This window comes from Punica granatum, chromosome 2 (genome assembly GCF_007655135.1).
Source record: "Punica granatum isolate Tunisia-2019 chromosome 2, ASM765513v2, whole genome shotgun sequence".
Lineage (NCBI taxonomy): Eukaryota > Viridiplantae > Streptophyta > Magnoliopsida > Myrtales > Lythraceae > Punica > Punica granatum.
The window spans coordinates 33,579,618-33,596,718 of record NC_045128.1 but is presented as its reverse complement, the minus strand read 5'-3'; the positions used below and the strand labels follow the sequence as shown (position 1 = coordinate 33,596,718).

At 39.8% G+C, this 17,101-nt stretch overlaps 4 protein-coding genes across 5 annotated transcripts; 1 reads left to right on the top strand and 3 right to left on the bottom strand.

Moving 5' to 3' along the window:
• Window positions 1-390: 390 nt before the first annotated feature.
• On the top strand, window positions 391-3,726 carry LOC116195369 (ATP-dependent (S)-NAD(P)H-hydrate dehydratase). Of its 2 annotated transcripts, XM_031524516.1 has the most exons (12): window positions 391-534; window positions 642-930; window positions 1,188-1,264; window positions 1,440-1,549; window positions 1,636-1,750; window positions 1,967-2,029; window positions 2,117-2,280; window positions 2,395-2,456; window positions 2,598-2,664; window positions 2,995-3,060; window positions 3,310-3,438; window positions 3,503-3,726. In XM_031524516.1, exons 2-12 carry the CDS (start codon window positions 675-677, stop codon window positions 3,537-3,539), a joined length of 1,146 nt encoding a protein of 381 aa, XP_031380376.1. In that variant the 5' UTR covers window positions 391-534; window positions 642-674; the 3' UTR covers window positions 3,540-3,726. The 2 variants fall into 2 exon arrangements, with proteins under 2 accessions (XP_031380376.1, XP_031380377.1); XM_031524517.1 differs by lacking the exons at window positions 1,440-1,549; window positions 1,636-1,750.
• Window positions 3,727-3,845: 119 nt separating this feature from the next.
• LOC116195370 (stem-specific protein TSJT1-like) lies at window positions 3,846-8,505 on the bottom strand. Its single transcript, XM_031524518.1, has 5 exons — window positions 8,112-8,505; window positions 4,719-4,959; window positions 4,503-4,623; window positions 4,299-4,408; window positions 3,846-4,120 (listed from the first exon to the last, which is right to left on the bottom strand). The coding sequence occupies exons 1-5, from the start codon at window positions 8,312-8,314 to the stop codon at window positions 4,085-4,087; spliced, it is 711 nt and encodes a 236-aa protein (XP_031380378.1). The 5' UTR covers window positions 8,315-8,505; the 3' UTR covers window positions 3,846-4,084.
• A 1,239-nt stretch (window positions 8,506-9,744) lies between these two features.
• On the bottom strand, window positions 9,745-13,066 carry LOC116196304 (signal peptidase complex subunit 3B-like). Its single transcript, XM_031525961.1, has 6 exons — window positions 12,433-13,066; window positions 12,294-12,341; window positions 11,624-11,686; window positions 11,387-11,440; window positions 10,474-10,560; window positions 9,745-10,187 (listed from the first exon to the last, which is right to left on the bottom strand). Exons 1-6 carry the CDS (start codon window positions 12,556-12,558, stop codon window positions 10,062-10,064), a joined length of 504 nt encoding a protein of 167 aa, XP_031381821.1. The 5' UTR covers window positions 12,559-13,066; the 3' UTR covers window positions 9,745-10,061.
• Window positions 13,067-13,210: 144 nt separating this feature from the next.
• LOC116196303 (probable aspartic proteinase GIP2) lies at window positions 13,211-14,710 on the bottom strand. Its single transcript, XM_031525960.1, has 2 exons — window positions 13,830-14,710; window positions 13,211-13,735 (listed from the first exon to the last, which is right to left on the bottom strand). Exons 1-2 carry the CDS (start codon window positions 14,613-14,615, stop codon window positions 13,301-13,303), a joined length of 1,221 nt encoding a protein of 406 aa, XP_031381820.1. The 5' UTR covers window positions 14,616-14,710; the 3' UTR covers window positions 13,211-13,300.
• Between the last annotated feature and the right edge of the window lie 2,391 nt (window positions 14,711-17,101).

Genomic DNA, 17,101 nt, shown 5'->3' with positions numbered 1-17,101 from the left:
TGCACCATTTTATATTATCTAAATAATAAAATTCAATATATTAAATACATTGTTTAAGACCTTCTTTTTCTTTTTTCTTTTTTCTTTTTTCTTTTTTCTTTTTGTTTAATAAGACTTTTCATGAGTTCAAGTCATTTTCACTTCTAGTATCGAGGTGAAAATGCGACATCACACCAAGTGTCATGTCCTTATTGATAGTGACTTGAAAAGTCTTTCAACGAAAGGCATGCTTCGTCTTACGTGGCATATTTCGAAGCGTTGCTTCGGTTTTTATTATTTATATAGATAGGTAGATATAGATTACGGATCATGTTCTCCGTGGGCTAAAAAAAAGCCCAACAAGAAACAATGGGCCAGGCCTACGATCCCAGCCCACTCCCACCGTCGAGAGTTGTTCTTTACTTTGTAGCTTGTCCCTTCTCTGTCCGGAATACAGAAGCTCCGTGAGTTGTTCAGGAGACGGCCATTTCTGCCGCAGGCGAAGTTGAATTTTTTTCTTCTGTTGTTGTTCTTCTTCTACGCCATGATCATTCGGTTAGCTGTTCTGGGTTTCTTCTTTTAAGCAATTGGGCGAGCTCAAATTGATTTGTTTTCTCTGTTTTGAGTTACTGAAGTACTGAATTTGTGGGCATGCTTTATAGGTGTCGGTCTTGAGATAGGGCTGCTGCTTGCTGATGTTAATCAGATATGGCATGAACGCTCGTCTCCCTCTATACAATTCTGCCAAAGGTTGCGTCTTTGCTTCGTCTTCCGTTTTGCGGAGGCAGCAGTTCCTGATAAGGACTCTGGGAGGTTGCAACAGTCAGTCTTATCAGCAGAGAGTGGGAGGAATCAGGTCAATGGCTGCCAGTGGTATAGAAGCTGATGCTGACAGCATCTTGAGGGCGATTACGCCGGTCCTTGAATCGACAAAGCACAAAGGCCAGGCTGGTGAGCTTGCCAAAGTTCTTTTTTTGCCATGTCTTCGCATTTGCTGCATATGGCAGGATTCAGTGTTTGCATGTATTCATACTGTACGGGAGCAGTCTCCGTGGTTGGAGTTGTAATCTAGCGTGTATCGCTTAACCTGTATTGCTTATGTCAGAAGCCTTGGTTGTCATTCAGACTGATATGTTTCATTTTATGGTGAATGGCTGGGGACAGCAGAAGCTTAGACTTATCCTTTGCTCTTCTGATATGTTGACCAGGGAAGATTGCTGTTGTTGGTGGCTGTCGTGAGTACACTGGAGCTCCTTATTTTGCAGCTATTTCAGCTTTAAAAATTGTTAGTGCTCTGTGTCATTTGCTGTAGTTTTCCATTTTTGTTGTGCTTGTTTGCAATTTTATGTTATGCTCTTAATTGCCATTTTTTTAAAAAGATTGTTTGGGGGGGGGGGGGGGAAGCATGTTCTTTTACCTTTGCTTGATAAACTAGATTAAACTCCCATTATGATGTACAGGGTGCAGATTTATCACATGTTTTCTGCACCAGAGATGCTGCGCCAGTCATAAAAGGTTATAGTCCAGAACTGATTGTGCACCCAATATTAGAAGAATCTTACAATGTCAGGTGAACTTGCGTACTGTGTGATTTTTAACACAGTATATGAACTTCATTATTTGACAATTCTGATTAGCTTGAGAAAATATTTTCAGGGATGAAGACAAAAGTAACATCAAAGACAGGGTTCTTGCTGAGATTGATAAGTGGCTAGAAAGATTTGATTGTCTCGTAGTAGGCCCTGGTCTTGGAAGAGACCCGTTTCTTCTGGTGCACAGTTGGCAATTTCTTTTGAGTTTCCATGATTTGTCTTGAAAAATTTGACCCGCTTTTGTCGCTTCATGTGTCCTCATGACTAGAGTGTCATTTCTTTTTTGTGGTTTCAACGATAATGCTCAAGTGTCTTCATGGCTGTTGGAAAGAATTATATTATTTATGTAAAGTTTTAAGGCAAATGAATTTCTCTGATCCTCATTTTATTTCCAGGACTGTGTTAGTGATATCATTAAGCATGCAAGACAGTCAAATGTTCCAATCGTCGTGGACGGGGTATGTGAGTGGAAACAATGCTTATCCCGCTCGATTGCTTGCTTGGCCATTTTCTTCATGTTCTCACAGTGGTGTTTCCTCTGGCAGGATGGGCTCTTTCTTGTTACCAACCATCTTGATGTTGTCAGTGGTTATCCCTTAGCAGTTCTGACCCCAAATGTGAATGAATATAAGCGCCTAGTTAGTAAGGTGCTCAATGCTGAAGTAATTGATCCCGGTGCTCATCAACAAGTGCAATTACTTGCCAAAAGGTAAGGTTCTTTGTTATATTTTGCTACTTTTATCGGAAACCCACTAAGTCTCGTGATGAGTACTTTTCAATCTTGTCTATGATCGATCTAACTGCCACTTGCCCTCCTGAACAGGATTGGCGGTGTTACTATCTTAAGGAAGGGAAAGTCTGACCTGATGAGTGACGGTGATACAGGTACCTTAATTAAACCATTGGTTTAGTGTTTGGCCTTCTTGTCAAAACTCGTTACTGTTGCTTACATTCTTGGGTTGCTTAAATTACATGTCATCCTGTCAAGGATAATGTATGTTTTCTGACAGTTACTGTTCTGTGCAGTTAAGTCGGTGAGTATTTATGGTTCACCTCGCCGCTGTGGTGGCCAGGGGGACATACTCTCTGGGAGGTAATATTTATCTCCAATCTTTTGATAATTTTCAACTGAATGGAGTATTAGGCTGAATTGAAGAAGATTGTTTAAAATATATTACTCTGCTTTTCTCCAGCTCGCCTTATTTTTGGTTCTCATGTTCTTTAGAATTTTATGGTGCGTTTGGTTTCAGAGTTAGAGTAATTTTGATTTTGATTGTGGAAAATGACAAATGATTGTGTAGTGTGTTGAGTTAAAGTTAAAGTTAAAATTTTTGACTTGGGAAATGTGTATTTTGGTTGTGTAGAACCTTAAAGATTGATCTCTTGATTGTGCTGTGTGGAAATCCTCTTTCTGTGTTGGCAGTGTTGCAGTGTTCTTATCTTGGGCCCGACAACATGGTAAAGCAGCTGAAACAGATCCAAGAATCAGGTCTTTCTTATTAAACTGTCCTCCGAATCTCCGGGTTTTATTCGTTGCGCAAGAGTTGCCCGACAGCCCTTTCTATTTATTGGTATAGTTTGTTGACAAGAAATGTGTTATGGAAAGGAAAGATTGTTGGATACAAATTCTCTAGTGTTTCCTCTTCAATTTTCGATGGCCCTGAGGATACTAATCCTACTTTTCTTTTGTATGTTCTCCCGTCTATAGAATATTTTACTTATTACCTTCCATTTACAGCCAAATGAACCCGACGTTGTTGGGTTGCATTGCTGCATCTGCTTTACTGAGGAAGGCTGCTGGAATCGCCTTCGAGAGTAAGAGAAGATCGACCCTCACTGGTGATATCATCGAGTGCTTGGGAAGAAGGTGAGTTACTACCTTCCACTTAAATTTATTTTTAGGACTGAATTGACTTTTGGTTTTCTTGCAGCTTGGAGGAAATCTGTCCAGTATATCCATCTTCTTGATGCTCTTTGGACTTCTTCAAGGACTTTGTATCGACACTGGCTTGCCGCCTTTTGCCCAAATAAGATCCCGTCTCTTTACTTCATCGACCCGTGTAATGTACAGAAAAGAGCACTCCTTGTAACATTTTCGAATAGTTCGGTAGTTCGCTCTTCTATATCAAAAGCTTAATATTGGTTAATGATAAAATAATGAGAGCTCTCGCCGCTTCGCTCTTCTACCCAAAACTGCTGAAACTCGTAATCCTATGTTGGTATTGCCCGACCCACCATGTAGGCGGAGCACTGGATGCAAAGGGACTCGAGAAGTTCCATATTGAACAATTTTTTTTATTGAAGGCACAAGCAAGCCTAGCTATACAATATTTTATAATGACTGACAAAAGCCATAAGCTAACAAGCAAAGAAACTTCCTATTGCTAACGCTCGCTCTCGATAGGCGTAGACCAGGGCATTCGACAACTATCAAACCCAGCCAACCCTGAAAGGCTCTTCAGTCTCCTCTGTGTACGGTTTTCTGGACCATCCTTTTCACCATCGTGAATCGTCTACTTTGTGGCTGCTAGGACTGGTGGCCCCTCCACCTGTGCAAATTTCCCACCACAGATTAGAGATATCGACCCGAGAAGTCGATACTGATGTAACTTCGCGTTAATCGAAAACTCGGGAAAGGTTCGAGACGTGACGAGACCGATGTAATTTTACGATGTTGACTGTTAGGCGTTACATAAGCCATAGACGATTTAGGGAATGATATATCACCTCAAATTTGGCGCCCCATATCTCTCCCTCATCTGCCGGAACTGCAGTGATCTTGTTCTTCGGGTTCTCAAAGCTTCTCAGTTCCCCGATTGCAGTCGAGAAGAAACAACCTGCGAAAATTGCACGGCATTTTCCGTCATAATCGGAATGAGTAAAATTGAACAAATAGATTCTCAAGTAATTAGGGATATAGCTGTAGCTGACCTTGAGGGAAGGAAGCAAGTGACTTGCCACAAGCTCCCTTAAGCAACTCGGCATCATCAGCAAATGCGACATACCCATCGGCAGTTATTCCCCAGTACAGAGGAACCTTCCCGAATTGATCCTTTTCATCAAAAGATTACAGCATCAAATCAATCACGAATTCTCCAGTAAATCGCTAAACACGAGTGTGTTATATATATAGAGTCGTTGCCTTACAGAAGCTGCGAAAAGAGTCGAGGTCGACTTGTCATAAACAATGAAGGCGAAGTTCCCGCTCAGGTGGCCGACCATGTGGCTCGGAGGGTAAGGTGCCCGGTCCCGGAGGGCCTTGTAGGCCTCGATCACAAGGATCACTTCATTCACAGACTTTGGCAGCCCGTAATGTTGCCTCAGGCTGCCCACGTTGTCCAGCGCCCCCTCGAAAAGGCAGAATATCTCGTCCTTTACGGCGAAAGATCTATGGTCCAAGTGATCCGTGCGTGAGGAATCAAGCAAAAACTAAAATTTATGCATTGGCTTTGTTGGAAATATGGAATCTCCCATGTCTTTGGAATTGAAATTTGCATCATCCTAGCTTCATTAGGAAAATAATAATGTTAAGGAAATGATAACGTAGAATCACCGCAGGCCCTGTGGTCCCGAGGCAGGACTGTCCCGAAGACATTGGACTTGCGCGTGAAATTTTCCTTGAAATCGTTGATTGAGAGGATGGAATTTGGTCCCACCAATAATATGTTTGCTTTATCTTTATCGTCGATTTCAAGTAACTACCAAACCCAACTATGAATAAATAATGAAATTTCTTATTTCTAATATGACTCCGTGTCACGGGAACACGACTTCTCTCGCATTAAATGCACGTGACCCTACGGCGCACTAAATATCTAATGGTGGGGAGACCCCATGTCACACAGTATCATGGAGAGACTGAATGGTTGTTTGGAAATGGAGTAGAGTTACACTCCACTCTATTCCAATTATATTTATATATATTTAATTGAGATTATAATAATAAGGTAAAGAGAAAAAAAATAATGATTGTATTGTTAAATTATGAAAAAAATGAATAATTGAGAGAAAGTAAATGATTGTGTTGTTAAATTGTGAAAAAAAAAAATAATTAAGAGAATTTAGTATTAAAAATTAAATTAAACGGTTAAAAAAATTAAAGAAAAAAATAAAAAATAATAATTATATTATTAAATTATAAATAAGTGAAATTAAATGAAATATAATAAAATTTTAAAATTAAACAGAGACCGAGTCATTATGAGTGTGTTTGGATTGAGAGTTGAGTTAGTTTTGATTTTAATTGGTTTGTAATGATTGTATTGTTGAATTATGAGAAAAAGTGTGAAAAAGTAATAAATAATTGAGAGAAAATAATAATTAAGTAATGATTGTATTGTTGAATTGTGAAAAAAATAATGAATAATTGAGAGAATTTAATATAAAAAATTGAATTGAATGGTTAAAAGTATTAAAAAAATAAAAAAAAAATAATGATTGTGATGTTGAATTGAAGATAAGTGGAGTTGAGTTGAATTGAGTTGAATATTATTCCGAAAACAAACATATCCTATAGAATTTTCCATATTTATATACTATGAGGATGTCAAGGTTGCGTGGTGGGATAGGCATCATTCCCATCTGTCACATCCACCTTATCTACAAACCAAGAATTATTGTAAAATCAACGTCTGACCCACCTATCGCACTAGCAATTATTTCGATATACATGTACATATCATAGTTCTAGATAGAGCTGAAAATATCTCCTTTCCAGAAGGAATATACATATAAAAAAGGAGAATCGATGAAATGATACAAAATTATCGACTCGAAATCACGAGACCCTTAATTTCATCCCCGTCAGTGCGAATTTCATACCCTTTATTTAGCTTTTATCATTCTTTTACTAAATCATATAAATTTTCATTATAATCGAAAAAAAATACATATATGAAATATATAAAGAGATAATATTCTTTCAAGTATATATCTAATATTTAAATACTAATTGTTGCAAATCTTCTTATGGAAAAATTGATTATCACAATTTGATTAAATTTTTGCAATTATAAATAATCGAAAGATAATTATTGATGTGTCAAACATAGTACACATAGAGGTAGCCTGCAAGATTCCTCATTGGGAAATAGGCCGTAGATTCCCCGGGCAGGTGTTCATTGATACATTTTTCCCAGTCCACAGATTCCGACACTCGGCATTCATGCTTTGTGTGGGGTCCACATCTCATCCAGCTTCATTCCGATATCAAGTTTTCAACCGTCCGATCTCCCAACTCGTCATATGATCAGACAGTGCAGAAAAACACGGAGAGATCTCGAGATCTATCATAGTTGGGTTAATAATTTAAAAAAAAATAAAAAAATTAACCATTCCAGAACAAACTCTTTTTTTTAAAAAAAAAACTCTTTAAAAATTCAATTTGATAACAATTATAACACGACCTCAAATCTTCATTAATTTGGGCTGAATTGAGGCCACAGAGAGCACCGTGATCCCAATCAACGGGAGGTCGTCAGCGACCTCAATCAAGGGTTATGGTCGGAGTGGTGGCTTTCACCTGCCGAAATCAAGAGAATTCCTGATTTGAGGATTCTCTCGATTCTAGGAGGTGGGACCTCCATTATGACCACCACCCTCGGTTGCGGTCGTCGGTGCCTTCCCTTCCGATTGAATTTGTTGACGTCCTCTGTGGCCTCGATTCGGTCAAAATTAACGAAAAAATTTGATACCGTACTAAAATTGTTATCAAATTGAAAGTTTGTATATTTTTAGATTAAAAAAAAATTCGTGTTAAAATTATTAAAATACAAAAAGTTTATATGCTTTTATTTTTTATTATTTTTGTTAACCCCCTAGTTTTCATCGTTCGGACATAGCATTCCGTGCATGTCAGATTTAAGCCCTTTTAATCCTTTTTTTTTCTTCATCTAATTATTATCAAATAAATATGCGTACTAAACGTAGAGTAATACGCTTTCTAGTGCAATGAGAACTAAATACTTCACTAATTTTCTTTTCACAATATAAATATTATAATTATAGTTTTTTTAATTTGCTCTCTAATTATAGTTTAATATCACCTATTGCGTCACCTGAACAGTCCGTGCGATCGACCATACTTGTTTCGCAGTCTTAACTGTAAGATTAGTCAGCAACATAGTCATGCCGGAATCGGAAAAAGATATAATTTCTTTTTTTCTTGTGTGGAGTATTTTGTTGGCTTTTTTTTTTCTTTTTTTCAATTGAACTCGTAATTTTTATCCGAATTTTTATATTAATGCACTTTTACCTATTATATATTCCAAAAAGTTTGCAAGCATACTTATTTAATTTTCCTCTAATGGGATGTCCCAAATATCTAATCTAATTGAGGATAGAGCGATTATATACGATCCCTTGATGAATTAAGATAACGAAAGAAACAAAATTAGTCCATTTCACTTCCTCTAGACATGCTGATAACGCTCAACTCCGATCGACAATACAAATAATAATTTTCGAGAATGTTTAGATCGACTTAGTCTATCATGGTATATAAAACACAACTAATGAGGATGTGACAAGTGCGTTAGTTACCTCGGTCGGAGGGCGGACTCATTGTGATGCGTGAAAGCAAGTCGAACCTGGTCCCCAACCTGCACCGAGACAGCCCCGCTGGTGGTCTCCACGAACCGCTTCACCAAAGCATCCGCTGTGATCTTTGGGGACGGTGTTCGGCAGCCGGCTGCCACCAGCTCGTCTGGCGGAGACACGATCGAGCCACTGAATACGCCTAACATATTATTATATGCGACCCCTGTCTACTTTCTCAGAGATTCCTGCCCACCTCAATAAACAGAGGATCTAATTCCGGGGGGAGAATCCGGTGATCGGACATGGAAGGAGAAAATAAGGAGGAGAGGGTGGAGTACTTTTATAAGGAGAATCGGGTGAGGGTAATTTGGTAGCACACAGGGAGGTGGGACCCGTTTGTCCCGAAATCAGTGGGCGCGGTGGCGATGTTGGCGGGTGTGGGGTCCACAGGCGGCGTGACTCGTCCTGGGCGGACTGCTTTGGATTTGGAGATAGTGGGCCCATACGACTGAGCCCATGGGCTTCTTTCAGTCCAAAGGATTATTATTATTGTACTCCTTGTCCTCGTCATAATCAATATCCAAAACCAAGAGCTTTATCAGAGACGGTTCAATTTCAGTTCGGTAACTCAACCACATCACTTGGTATGGATACGTGTAACAGAACTGCGTAACCGGCGATTGTATCTTATGTGACAATTTCGTAATGAAACTTCCTCGTTTATTCATACCGAACAAGTCTGCGGCGATATCATGGATGGGCCGAAATCGGGTGGAATTGAAATCTGATCAAACCTGATTGGAGCAACATGCTGCCTGTGGAAGTCTAAGAACATGATAGTTGCCCCTCAGTTAATTTAATATTTCTAACACTTTTTTGACATAATGACGATTGACGATAACGCAAGGCCGAGGAATTAAATAGAATCTCTCCTTCGCGCTGGCCTTTCTTTTTCCTCACTATACTTTCTTATCAAGTCATATATTTTGTTTTACTTTATTTTACAAGTAATCTCATATATTTTATTATTGTAATACATATAATATCTAATAATTAACTGATTTACATTTACTTATTTATTTTTATTGTCTCTTTAGTCTTTTGGAAGATAGGCCACACGTCGCATTCCGTCCTAACTATGTGGGGACTTTTATCAGATATAATGCCTTCACCAATTCGATTTGTCTCTTTAAAGAAAAATTGTCGAGAGAGCTCGATGGCCGTTGTTATGCTTCTGCCCTGCAGTATTATTGGACACTATCCAACTGAATCACGCAATAGAATTAGAAATATCTGAATTTAAAACTTATTTGACACGACACGGTAGATAAGAAACTACAGAATCTTTCATAGTAAGTAAAAAGGGGAAAGTGGGTGGCCACTGGGCATTGATGATGAACATAGAAAATTGCGAATCTTTCTTTTTCTTTGGCTCCCAAAGTGATGGAACTGTGCAATGAGAGCTGGAACATGAAAAAGTGGCCACATCACCATTTCCATTTAAAAATAAAATAAAATACCTGCCTTTGGATAATTAGATGTATCGCCCTCACCTTGTTCCATACACCGGGAAAAAACGATCCCGTGATTATTGGGGGAAGGCATCACCCAAGATTAACTTAGAAGAGAATAATTGTTTCGACGAAAAAGAGCATTTAACTTTATGAAGGTTATTCATTAGACGTGCATGTGAGGGAGCAGCTCAAGTAATAGACCAAGCTAGATGTACCAAAGTAGAGAGATCCTATCGCCTGTAATTTATCTCTTCAGAGTAAATTGTACAAATTCGCGCGATGTTTCTGCCCTTAATACCTACTTGATTCACATGCCAAATATGTAGAATCGTCCCGTTAATTCCATGTTCTTGATCTCTAAATTCGATTAAAATAATTCCCTTTGTATCTCGAGTACCCTGATACGAATTCATACCTCTCTGCCTAAGGAATGATTGTGTTATACGTATGTCTCAGGCAGGCGGTATCCTGTTGTTATTACCTTGTCTGAAAACATCTTTCCAGTCTTAGGCATTACATGCCAATGTAATGTCAAGTTGTACTCTTGGCCCCTTAGATTATTTCCCTGTGAAAAAAGGGAAGAAGAGTAAAGTTACAGCAGCAGTGATGCGAAGAAGAGTAAAGAAATGTGAACGATGATCCCTCAGTGGATGCTAAACGGCATGCAATTGGATTTTAGTGCTCAAATAATATTCAATCACATGGGGATGAGCTACACTTTTATGGCTTTCATCCATGATAGCTGGAGTTAAGAATGACTACATGAGAACCCAGAGTGTACTGTGCTTAGGCAGGTTGTCAGGATATAGAATTGGGAGAAAAAGGACTCCATGTTTTTTAACAAGTATTACCTGATCTGTAAAACGATACTTGTTAATGGTGTGGTATGAGAATTTAGCCTGTTCTTTTGAAGGTATGATTGCATCCCACAGCGAAATCTGTCTCAGCACAGAATAGATCAGTTATGATGATTAATAGCACCAAAAAATCTAAGATGAACTATCACATAAAAAAACCACTCTGCAGGAAACACGGAGACACAGGCAAGCAGAAACATTGGATGAATTCTTACATATGTAAAGATATCATATCATGTTCTCTTGATTTATGAAAATAAAGTTCTCTTTAGCAGTCCCCACAAGTGTGCGAAAAGAGTTTCTCAGTTGATAATAATTAAGTTCTCCTCGGCAGACAGTAATTGGCACAACTGGGGAAAAAGAGTTGACTGAGTTCTGTTGCATCTCTCTCAATCAGATGATTGCAGGTTTCTCATATTGAATTTATGCAGCATAATCCACATCGCACAACTTATCAATGTCATTGAGCCTTAAACTCATCAGCCACTTGGCTCAAGGAACAGGATTATGATATCAGAGAATTAAACCAACATATAATATCTCCAAGTCCTAACCCATACAAATCTGAAACTGAGGTCACTACTACACTGACAATGTATTGGTCTTGCTCGCTTCATCATCTGCAGCTAAGCAGTTCACCATCTCTGAACATTAAAGCAGTACAACTGGGCTTCCTTAATGGAACAATGACAAAAATTTCTTCAATGGTTACAATCTTTTGAAATCTCAAAGATTTCTAGCTATCTTTACTCAGCAATAGTTAATGGTGCTATAGATCAAATAACATTCTATAGAAACCATAAGAGACAAAGTGCACTGCATGAAAATGAATTCTTCAACTCAACAATTGGACAGGAATAGTAGAGCATAATGTGAATTAGATGTATCATGAAGTACTGTAACCTACCTGATTCAAATGGTTTTTTTCTGTTTCATACTCAGCAGCTAGGAAGACAAACACCTGAAACATTTAACAATCATAAATATGAGGTACCAACAACAGCATTCCCAAGTGCCTTGCATCTAATATGATGAAATGGACACGCTGAGATCATTCCAAGGCAACAACAGTCATTTATTTCATCTAATGCAGATATTCCAAAAACCAATTTACTATCACTTCACTGTCACTAAGCCATCAAACCTGCTTTGTGTTCCATGTGAATGTTGACCGCAAGTCTGCCGAGATATTCATTGTCAAGCTGACCTGTAAGACATGCAAGGGTGGAGTATTTAGAGATTATGATAAGTCTAAGGATGAGAATTCCCTCAGGTAAATTGCACTGCTCGTGTTGTAAATTACAGTCGCTACCATGTTAAAATTTACAGCTCTCAAGTGACAATTCCAAAAAAACATCGGAGCATAGCTAAAGTCATGGCCAAAATCAACAGAGAGACACTGCTGTCCTCCTAATTCAAACCCCGACTACTCAAAACAACTTGCCTGAAAACCTCATCACTTCACAGCTGATCATCTAAAGATCGGCGGAGGCTCCTGCTTCAGCTTAATTTCAACTGGATACATGACACACTGAAAAGATACCCGATTGCCTGACATAGAGCTGTCCCTAATATACAGTTAATAATTTTCATCACACGTTGTCAAACCAAGCATGAACTACTAATTAAATCTCACTTCACTTAAGCTTTAGATGGAACGAATCATAGCATCCAAATCATGAGATTTTCACGAACATCATTAACAGAACAGAAGCTTCAAATTCTACTCTTGAATCGATAACAGCGTGTCCCCGACAAAAGATCACCACTAATTATGACAAAAGCATGAATATCAGCAAAACGTGTAAACTTACTTCATCGTTTCCATTACGCTGCTTATGGAGCCAATTGATGTGGAGCACCTACAAAATAAAACCACGGCCTGAACAAACGATCACGAGCGTCCAATTCCATTGAACAGAGCGACGGTGGAAGCAAGGCGGAGAAGCTCACCCGGACATCGGCGGAAGGGGACGGGACGTTCAGCGTATCGGAGAGAGAAGCAATGACGCACATCAGCGCGAGAAGAGTAACCGCCTGAGTCAACAGGACGTTCAACCGGTACCCGAACGAATGCATCCTCCTCCTCCCCCTCCTTTTCCCTCCTCCAATGTATAGGCAGAAAAAAATCACTCTCTCTCTAGCGCTCTCTCACTTTCTCTCTCTCTCTCTCCCTCTCCCTCTATATGTCTATCTGATCGGAGAAATTCCGATCGGTTCAGAGAACGCAGACCTTCTCCGACGAGCCGACGATCGACGAAGCCCTGCAGAAACGGAGACCAGTTGAATTGGGCGAGCGTTAAGGAGGGACGAACATATGAACTCAGCCGTTGACTGTTTTGGAGGGTAAAAAGCATCTAATGGGCTTCGACTTGGGCCTCATAGCTTTCTCGTAATGGGCTAGAAAGTAAAATGAATTGATTGGGCCGCACTTTCGGCCTAGCCCAAAAGACAAAATACATCGTTCCATGCGTCCAATCATGAAATCAATCATCATCCCAGCAGCCACCCGCTACCTGAGATGCCTTTACTGTTTACACCTTCCCTAACGGTTAATTTGAGCTCAGCTTTCATAACGCACATTTCCTGCATTCCCGAGAATCTATCGGGTTTTACAGATTGGTTGCGATCGGATCAACAGCGGTCGGACTACTTATCGCGTTGGTGTTGAAATGAAACTCGAAACTCGGGCTCGTTATTGTTGAACCGATATTTCGTGCCACAACACAGATTTCGCGATGAGAAAAGGGCAAAACTGATGTAATTCCTTGGCTATAATTTACAAATATCAATAGGTCTTTACTCGTTAGATAACAAAGAGTTAAGAGAAATCCTTGCAACGTGTCTGGCTCATCAGCAGGGATCTACTGAACCCTACAACGGAAGCACCCAAGTCGAATTCCATCAGAACGTCCTCCAACTGATGCCCTCCCAACACGACGCCGTGCTTCTGCTCCGGCCCTCCGTTAAGGATTCCCAGACACATCACGTCATCGTTCGCACGCACCATCGAGTTCCTCCCGTGGACCTTCCACCTCACCATCTCGCTCTGCAGCACCAAGTCGATTTCCGGCACTGCAGGCCCGGTTGGCGTCGTTCTGACGCTGCCGGCTGAGAAGCAGAGCTCGAACGGAGTCGCCGCGGGGACCGCCGCCCTTGTTATGTTCATGGCCGCCGCCGCCTTTGCAAAGGCTCCGGTGAAGGCTCTGTAGATGGAGCTCTCCATAGTCGTGTAAGGCACGACAGTGCTCAGTTGCTGTGAGATAAAAACAGTGTTATTAATAATTTGTCAAATTAAGTTGAAGGAAACTCAAAAGCATAGATCAGAAGGATAGTCTCGTTCTGCTGACCATGGAAGAAGAGTTGAGAGTCAATCTCTCGCCGTTGACTTCAATCGATCTGAGTTTGACCGAGTACTCGCCGGAACTCCCCGGCTCGGCGGTCAACAGCGGCGCGTAGACCATCGATTTCGAGACGTCAGCCCCCGATGAGGGAGAAGAAAAGTACGGCCAGTCCCCCCCGACGGCGATGACGCCGTCCGACTCCGACAGACAGAGGAAGAACCTCCTGTCTCCGCCGGACGCCGCGGCGAGCTGATTTGGCAGGGCAGTACGGGCCCTCCCCAAGCCCAGCATCCCGCTCGCGCCACTCGCCAGGCCGCTCAGCAGATACTCGGGGGAGAGAGCAAACAGCAGTTTGTGCACGGCGGGGATGGACGCGGCGTGGGAAGATTCCACGGTTACGGCGCCCTCTGACAGCTCGGAAGGGGCAGCCAACCCGGTGACGACGTTACCCGAGATGACTACGCACGTGCTACCCCGGCGCGTCCGCTCGTCGCCGGAGTTCGCGGCGGAGAGGCACTCGACGGAGCGGAGGGGGACACGGAGGCGCGTGGGGGGCGCGTGGGAAGTCCAGAGCTGGGGGCCGCCGAGATCGAGGACGAGGGTGAGGGGACGCGGAGGATCGCCACCGGGGCGGATCTTGGCGAGGTACTGGAGGCTCGAGGCGTCTTTGGTGACTGGGAGGAGGAATGTCTTCGGCAAGGAGACGGTTTGAGCGTGGAACCGGTGGATCAGAGAGACAATGAAGAAGAAAAGGAAGAAGAAGAAGCAGCTGCAGCCGCTCCGACAAGCCATGGATGATGAAGGGGAGAGATCCGGCGCGTGAGAGAGAGAGAGACGAGGAGGAGCCGTGATAAGAGGAAAAGGCTATGGAGTGACAAAGTTGCAGACAGTTCAGTTTATTTAACTGATCAAAAATAGAAAAAGAAAAGAGGCAAATTAGGGAATTTCTCGTAGAATATGCCAATCAATTCACGTGGCGGACCGTAGGCGTAATTCCTTCATTATTGACTTATCGTTATTTATGATATTTTAGAAACGTAAAATGGTCATTTGTAATAATATATGTTGGTACATATTTTGATTAAGACTTATCATTCATACTTCTCCAGAAAAATTATAATTCGTAATTCACCTTACATTGAGATTCGGTGAGACGGAGAGACACGAAATATCGACCATTCTATGAACCACAAGATATAACTTCACGAAAAATCAATAATACATTTCCACGGTTTTTTCTTTTGTTCTAGGAAAATTTTGCTTACGCCGGACTTCCTCATATGTCCTAAATTATAGAATATTGTGAATGGTTCAATTTATTAAATATATATGTATTATAATTAAAAAAAAATATGAAGGCAGACATTTTAGGCAAAATAATAGTTTGGGGAACGCGGGGTGTCGTCGCCGTGGCGTGGCAGGATAAGTTTGACTAGGAAATACGAGGCTGGCAACGGATGGTGGAGACTGGAGATTGGATAAGAACGAGGTAAATCCGTATATTATATAAATTTTGCTGACTCGACTGTTTTAGCAATACCGTCCCTTTTGAAGGAAAAAAAATTATAACCCAAAACAAAAAAATCTTATTTTATAAAAAAAAAAAGCTAAGAAAAGAATAATAAATAGAAGTTGGGTTTATCCAGAAATGTTGTTTTCTAGGTGGGCCAATCTTTTCCCAGTCTTTATTCGTTCTGCCAATGCTTACCTTCAAGCCTTTTATTTAGGTGCCTTCGTTCGTCGATGGTTAGATTACAGATAATGTGAAAATTATGAAGAACATTTAATTAAGGAATCATTTTTCGATGAGGAATTAAAAAATTATTTTACATGAGCTAAAGGTCAAAAATAAGATTATTACCCCAGAAAAAAAAAATTACTTTGGAAAAAATGCTTCAAAAAGAAAGGTAATTGAAATTAGGGTTTGTCCAGGAATAATTTTCTAGGTGGACCAATCTTTTCCAGGTCCTTACTTAATCCACCAATGCTTACCTTCAAGTCTTTATTTAATATTTCTGTCTTCGTTAGTTTTTGTCGACTTTGTGTTTAAAATATTTCTATCTAATGGTTTTTACATAAAATTATATTAGACGCGTGTAATGCCGAGGGACAAAAAAGATTCTCTAATAACTTTTTTGTGTTCATCATATTGATTTTTATAGTAGCATATATAGCGCATAACTAAAAGTAATGATGATATTATGTGTAAAAATAATTTGTTCACCAAAAAATTATGGATTTTCAATTAGTAGTAAGGGATTCAGGTTTTTCTAAAAGGTACACTAACTATTGTGTCATGTAGTACAAAATTAACGTGAATTATGATGGCAATAATATATGTCTAAAGTTGACCAGCTAATTATATATATATATATATATATATATATATTGCATTGTGGGAACCTGTCACCCGCAATACATTTTTTAGATAATAATATTGCAAAGAAATTAAAATTTATAAAAAATGAAAAAAATAGATATGGAGTTGTAGGTGGAAAAATCGCATCCACTCGCCATATTTGGTTAATATGATATTAGTTTTAATTATTTTTAATATATATATATATATTTGTAGTAGGTTTCTTATACATAAGAAAAGAAATTACTAAAAGATAATAAAATGGAAAAAAGACCAGGATGGGTTTGTGAAAATCCATCTCACTCGCCATGTGAGAATATTGAATCCGCAATAGATTTTTTAGATAATAATATTACAAAAATATTAGAATTTATAAAGAAAAGGAGGAAAAGAAAAAAGAGATGGCGGGTAAAAAAATCTACCAACTCGACCTAGCTGGTCAGTATGGGATCTGTTTTATTTATTTGTAATTTTCACAGGCAATCGATATTATCTCTCCTAACTCTTTATGTCATTCGATTTATCATAATCTCATGTGAATTAAGTGTAATATCATTATATGCGACATGGACCTTTTTTAACTTTCTTGGCATCAACCTCAATCCACATCATGGAGGAGATATCATTTTTAATGAGGTGTTTTTGGAGGGGATCGGATTCACATTCAGTCATTCACAGGGAAAAGAAAAAGATGATCGATGCGGACAAAATATCGCCCATGACAAGAGCAATATCAACGTCAGTTATTATATTATTGCGCCCACTAAAAAATTAGGTATTTTTTTATTTGTGATTCAAATGGTATTTGATGGTGCCTCAAATTTGCCTAGTGATAAAAGCAAATCCACAGTGGAGAGAGATTTGCATTCAGATTGTTTGCAAACTCTGAAATCATCATCACGGTGTTTAACTTCCAGCC

Coding starts and splice junctions, on each gene's coding strand:
- LOC116195369 (XM_031524516.1), top strand. CDS start 675: ATGTTAATCAGATATGGCATGAACGCTCGTCTCCCTCTATACAATTCT. Junction 1,751..1,966: donor GAAGAGACCCGTTTCTTCTG/GTGCACAGTTGG, acceptor TTTTATTTCCAG/GACTGTGTTAGTGATATCAT. Junction 2,457..2,597: donor GATGAGTGACGGTGATACAG/GTACCTTAATTA, acceptor TGTTCTGTGCAG/TTAAGTCGGTGAGTATTTAT.
- LOC116195370 (XM_031524518.1), bottom strand. CDS start 8,314: ATGTTAGGCGTATTCAGTGGCTCGATCGTGTCTCCGCCAGACGAGCTG. Junction 4,409..4,502: donor ACTTGCTTCCTTCCCTCAAG/GTCAGCTACAGC, acceptor CAATTTTCGCAG/GTTGTTTCTTCTCGACTGCA. Junction 4,121..4,298: donor TATGGGGCGCCAAATTTGAG/GTGATATATCAT, acceptor AAATTTGCACAG/GTGGAGGGGCCACCAGTCCT.
- LOC116196304 (XM_031525961.1), bottom strand. CDS start 12,558: ATGCATTCGTTCGGGTACCGGTTGAACGTCCTGTTGACTCAGGCGGTT. Junction 11,687..12,293: donor AGCGTAATGGAAACGATGAA/GTAAGTTTACAC, acceptor CATGTCTTACAG/GTCAGCTTGACAATGAATAT. Junction 11,441..11,623: donor TCACATGGAACACAAAGCAG/GTTTGATGGCTT, acceptor TAAATGTTTCAG/GTGTTTGTCTTCCTAGCTGC.
- LOC116196303 (XM_031525960.1), bottom strand. CDS start 14,615: ATGGCTTGTCGGAGCGGCTGCAGCTGCTTCTTCTTCTTCCTTTTCTTC. Junction 13,736..13,829: donor CTCTCAACTCTTCTTCCATG/GTCAGCAGAACG, acceptor TTTATCTCACAG/CAACTGAGCACTGTCGTGCC.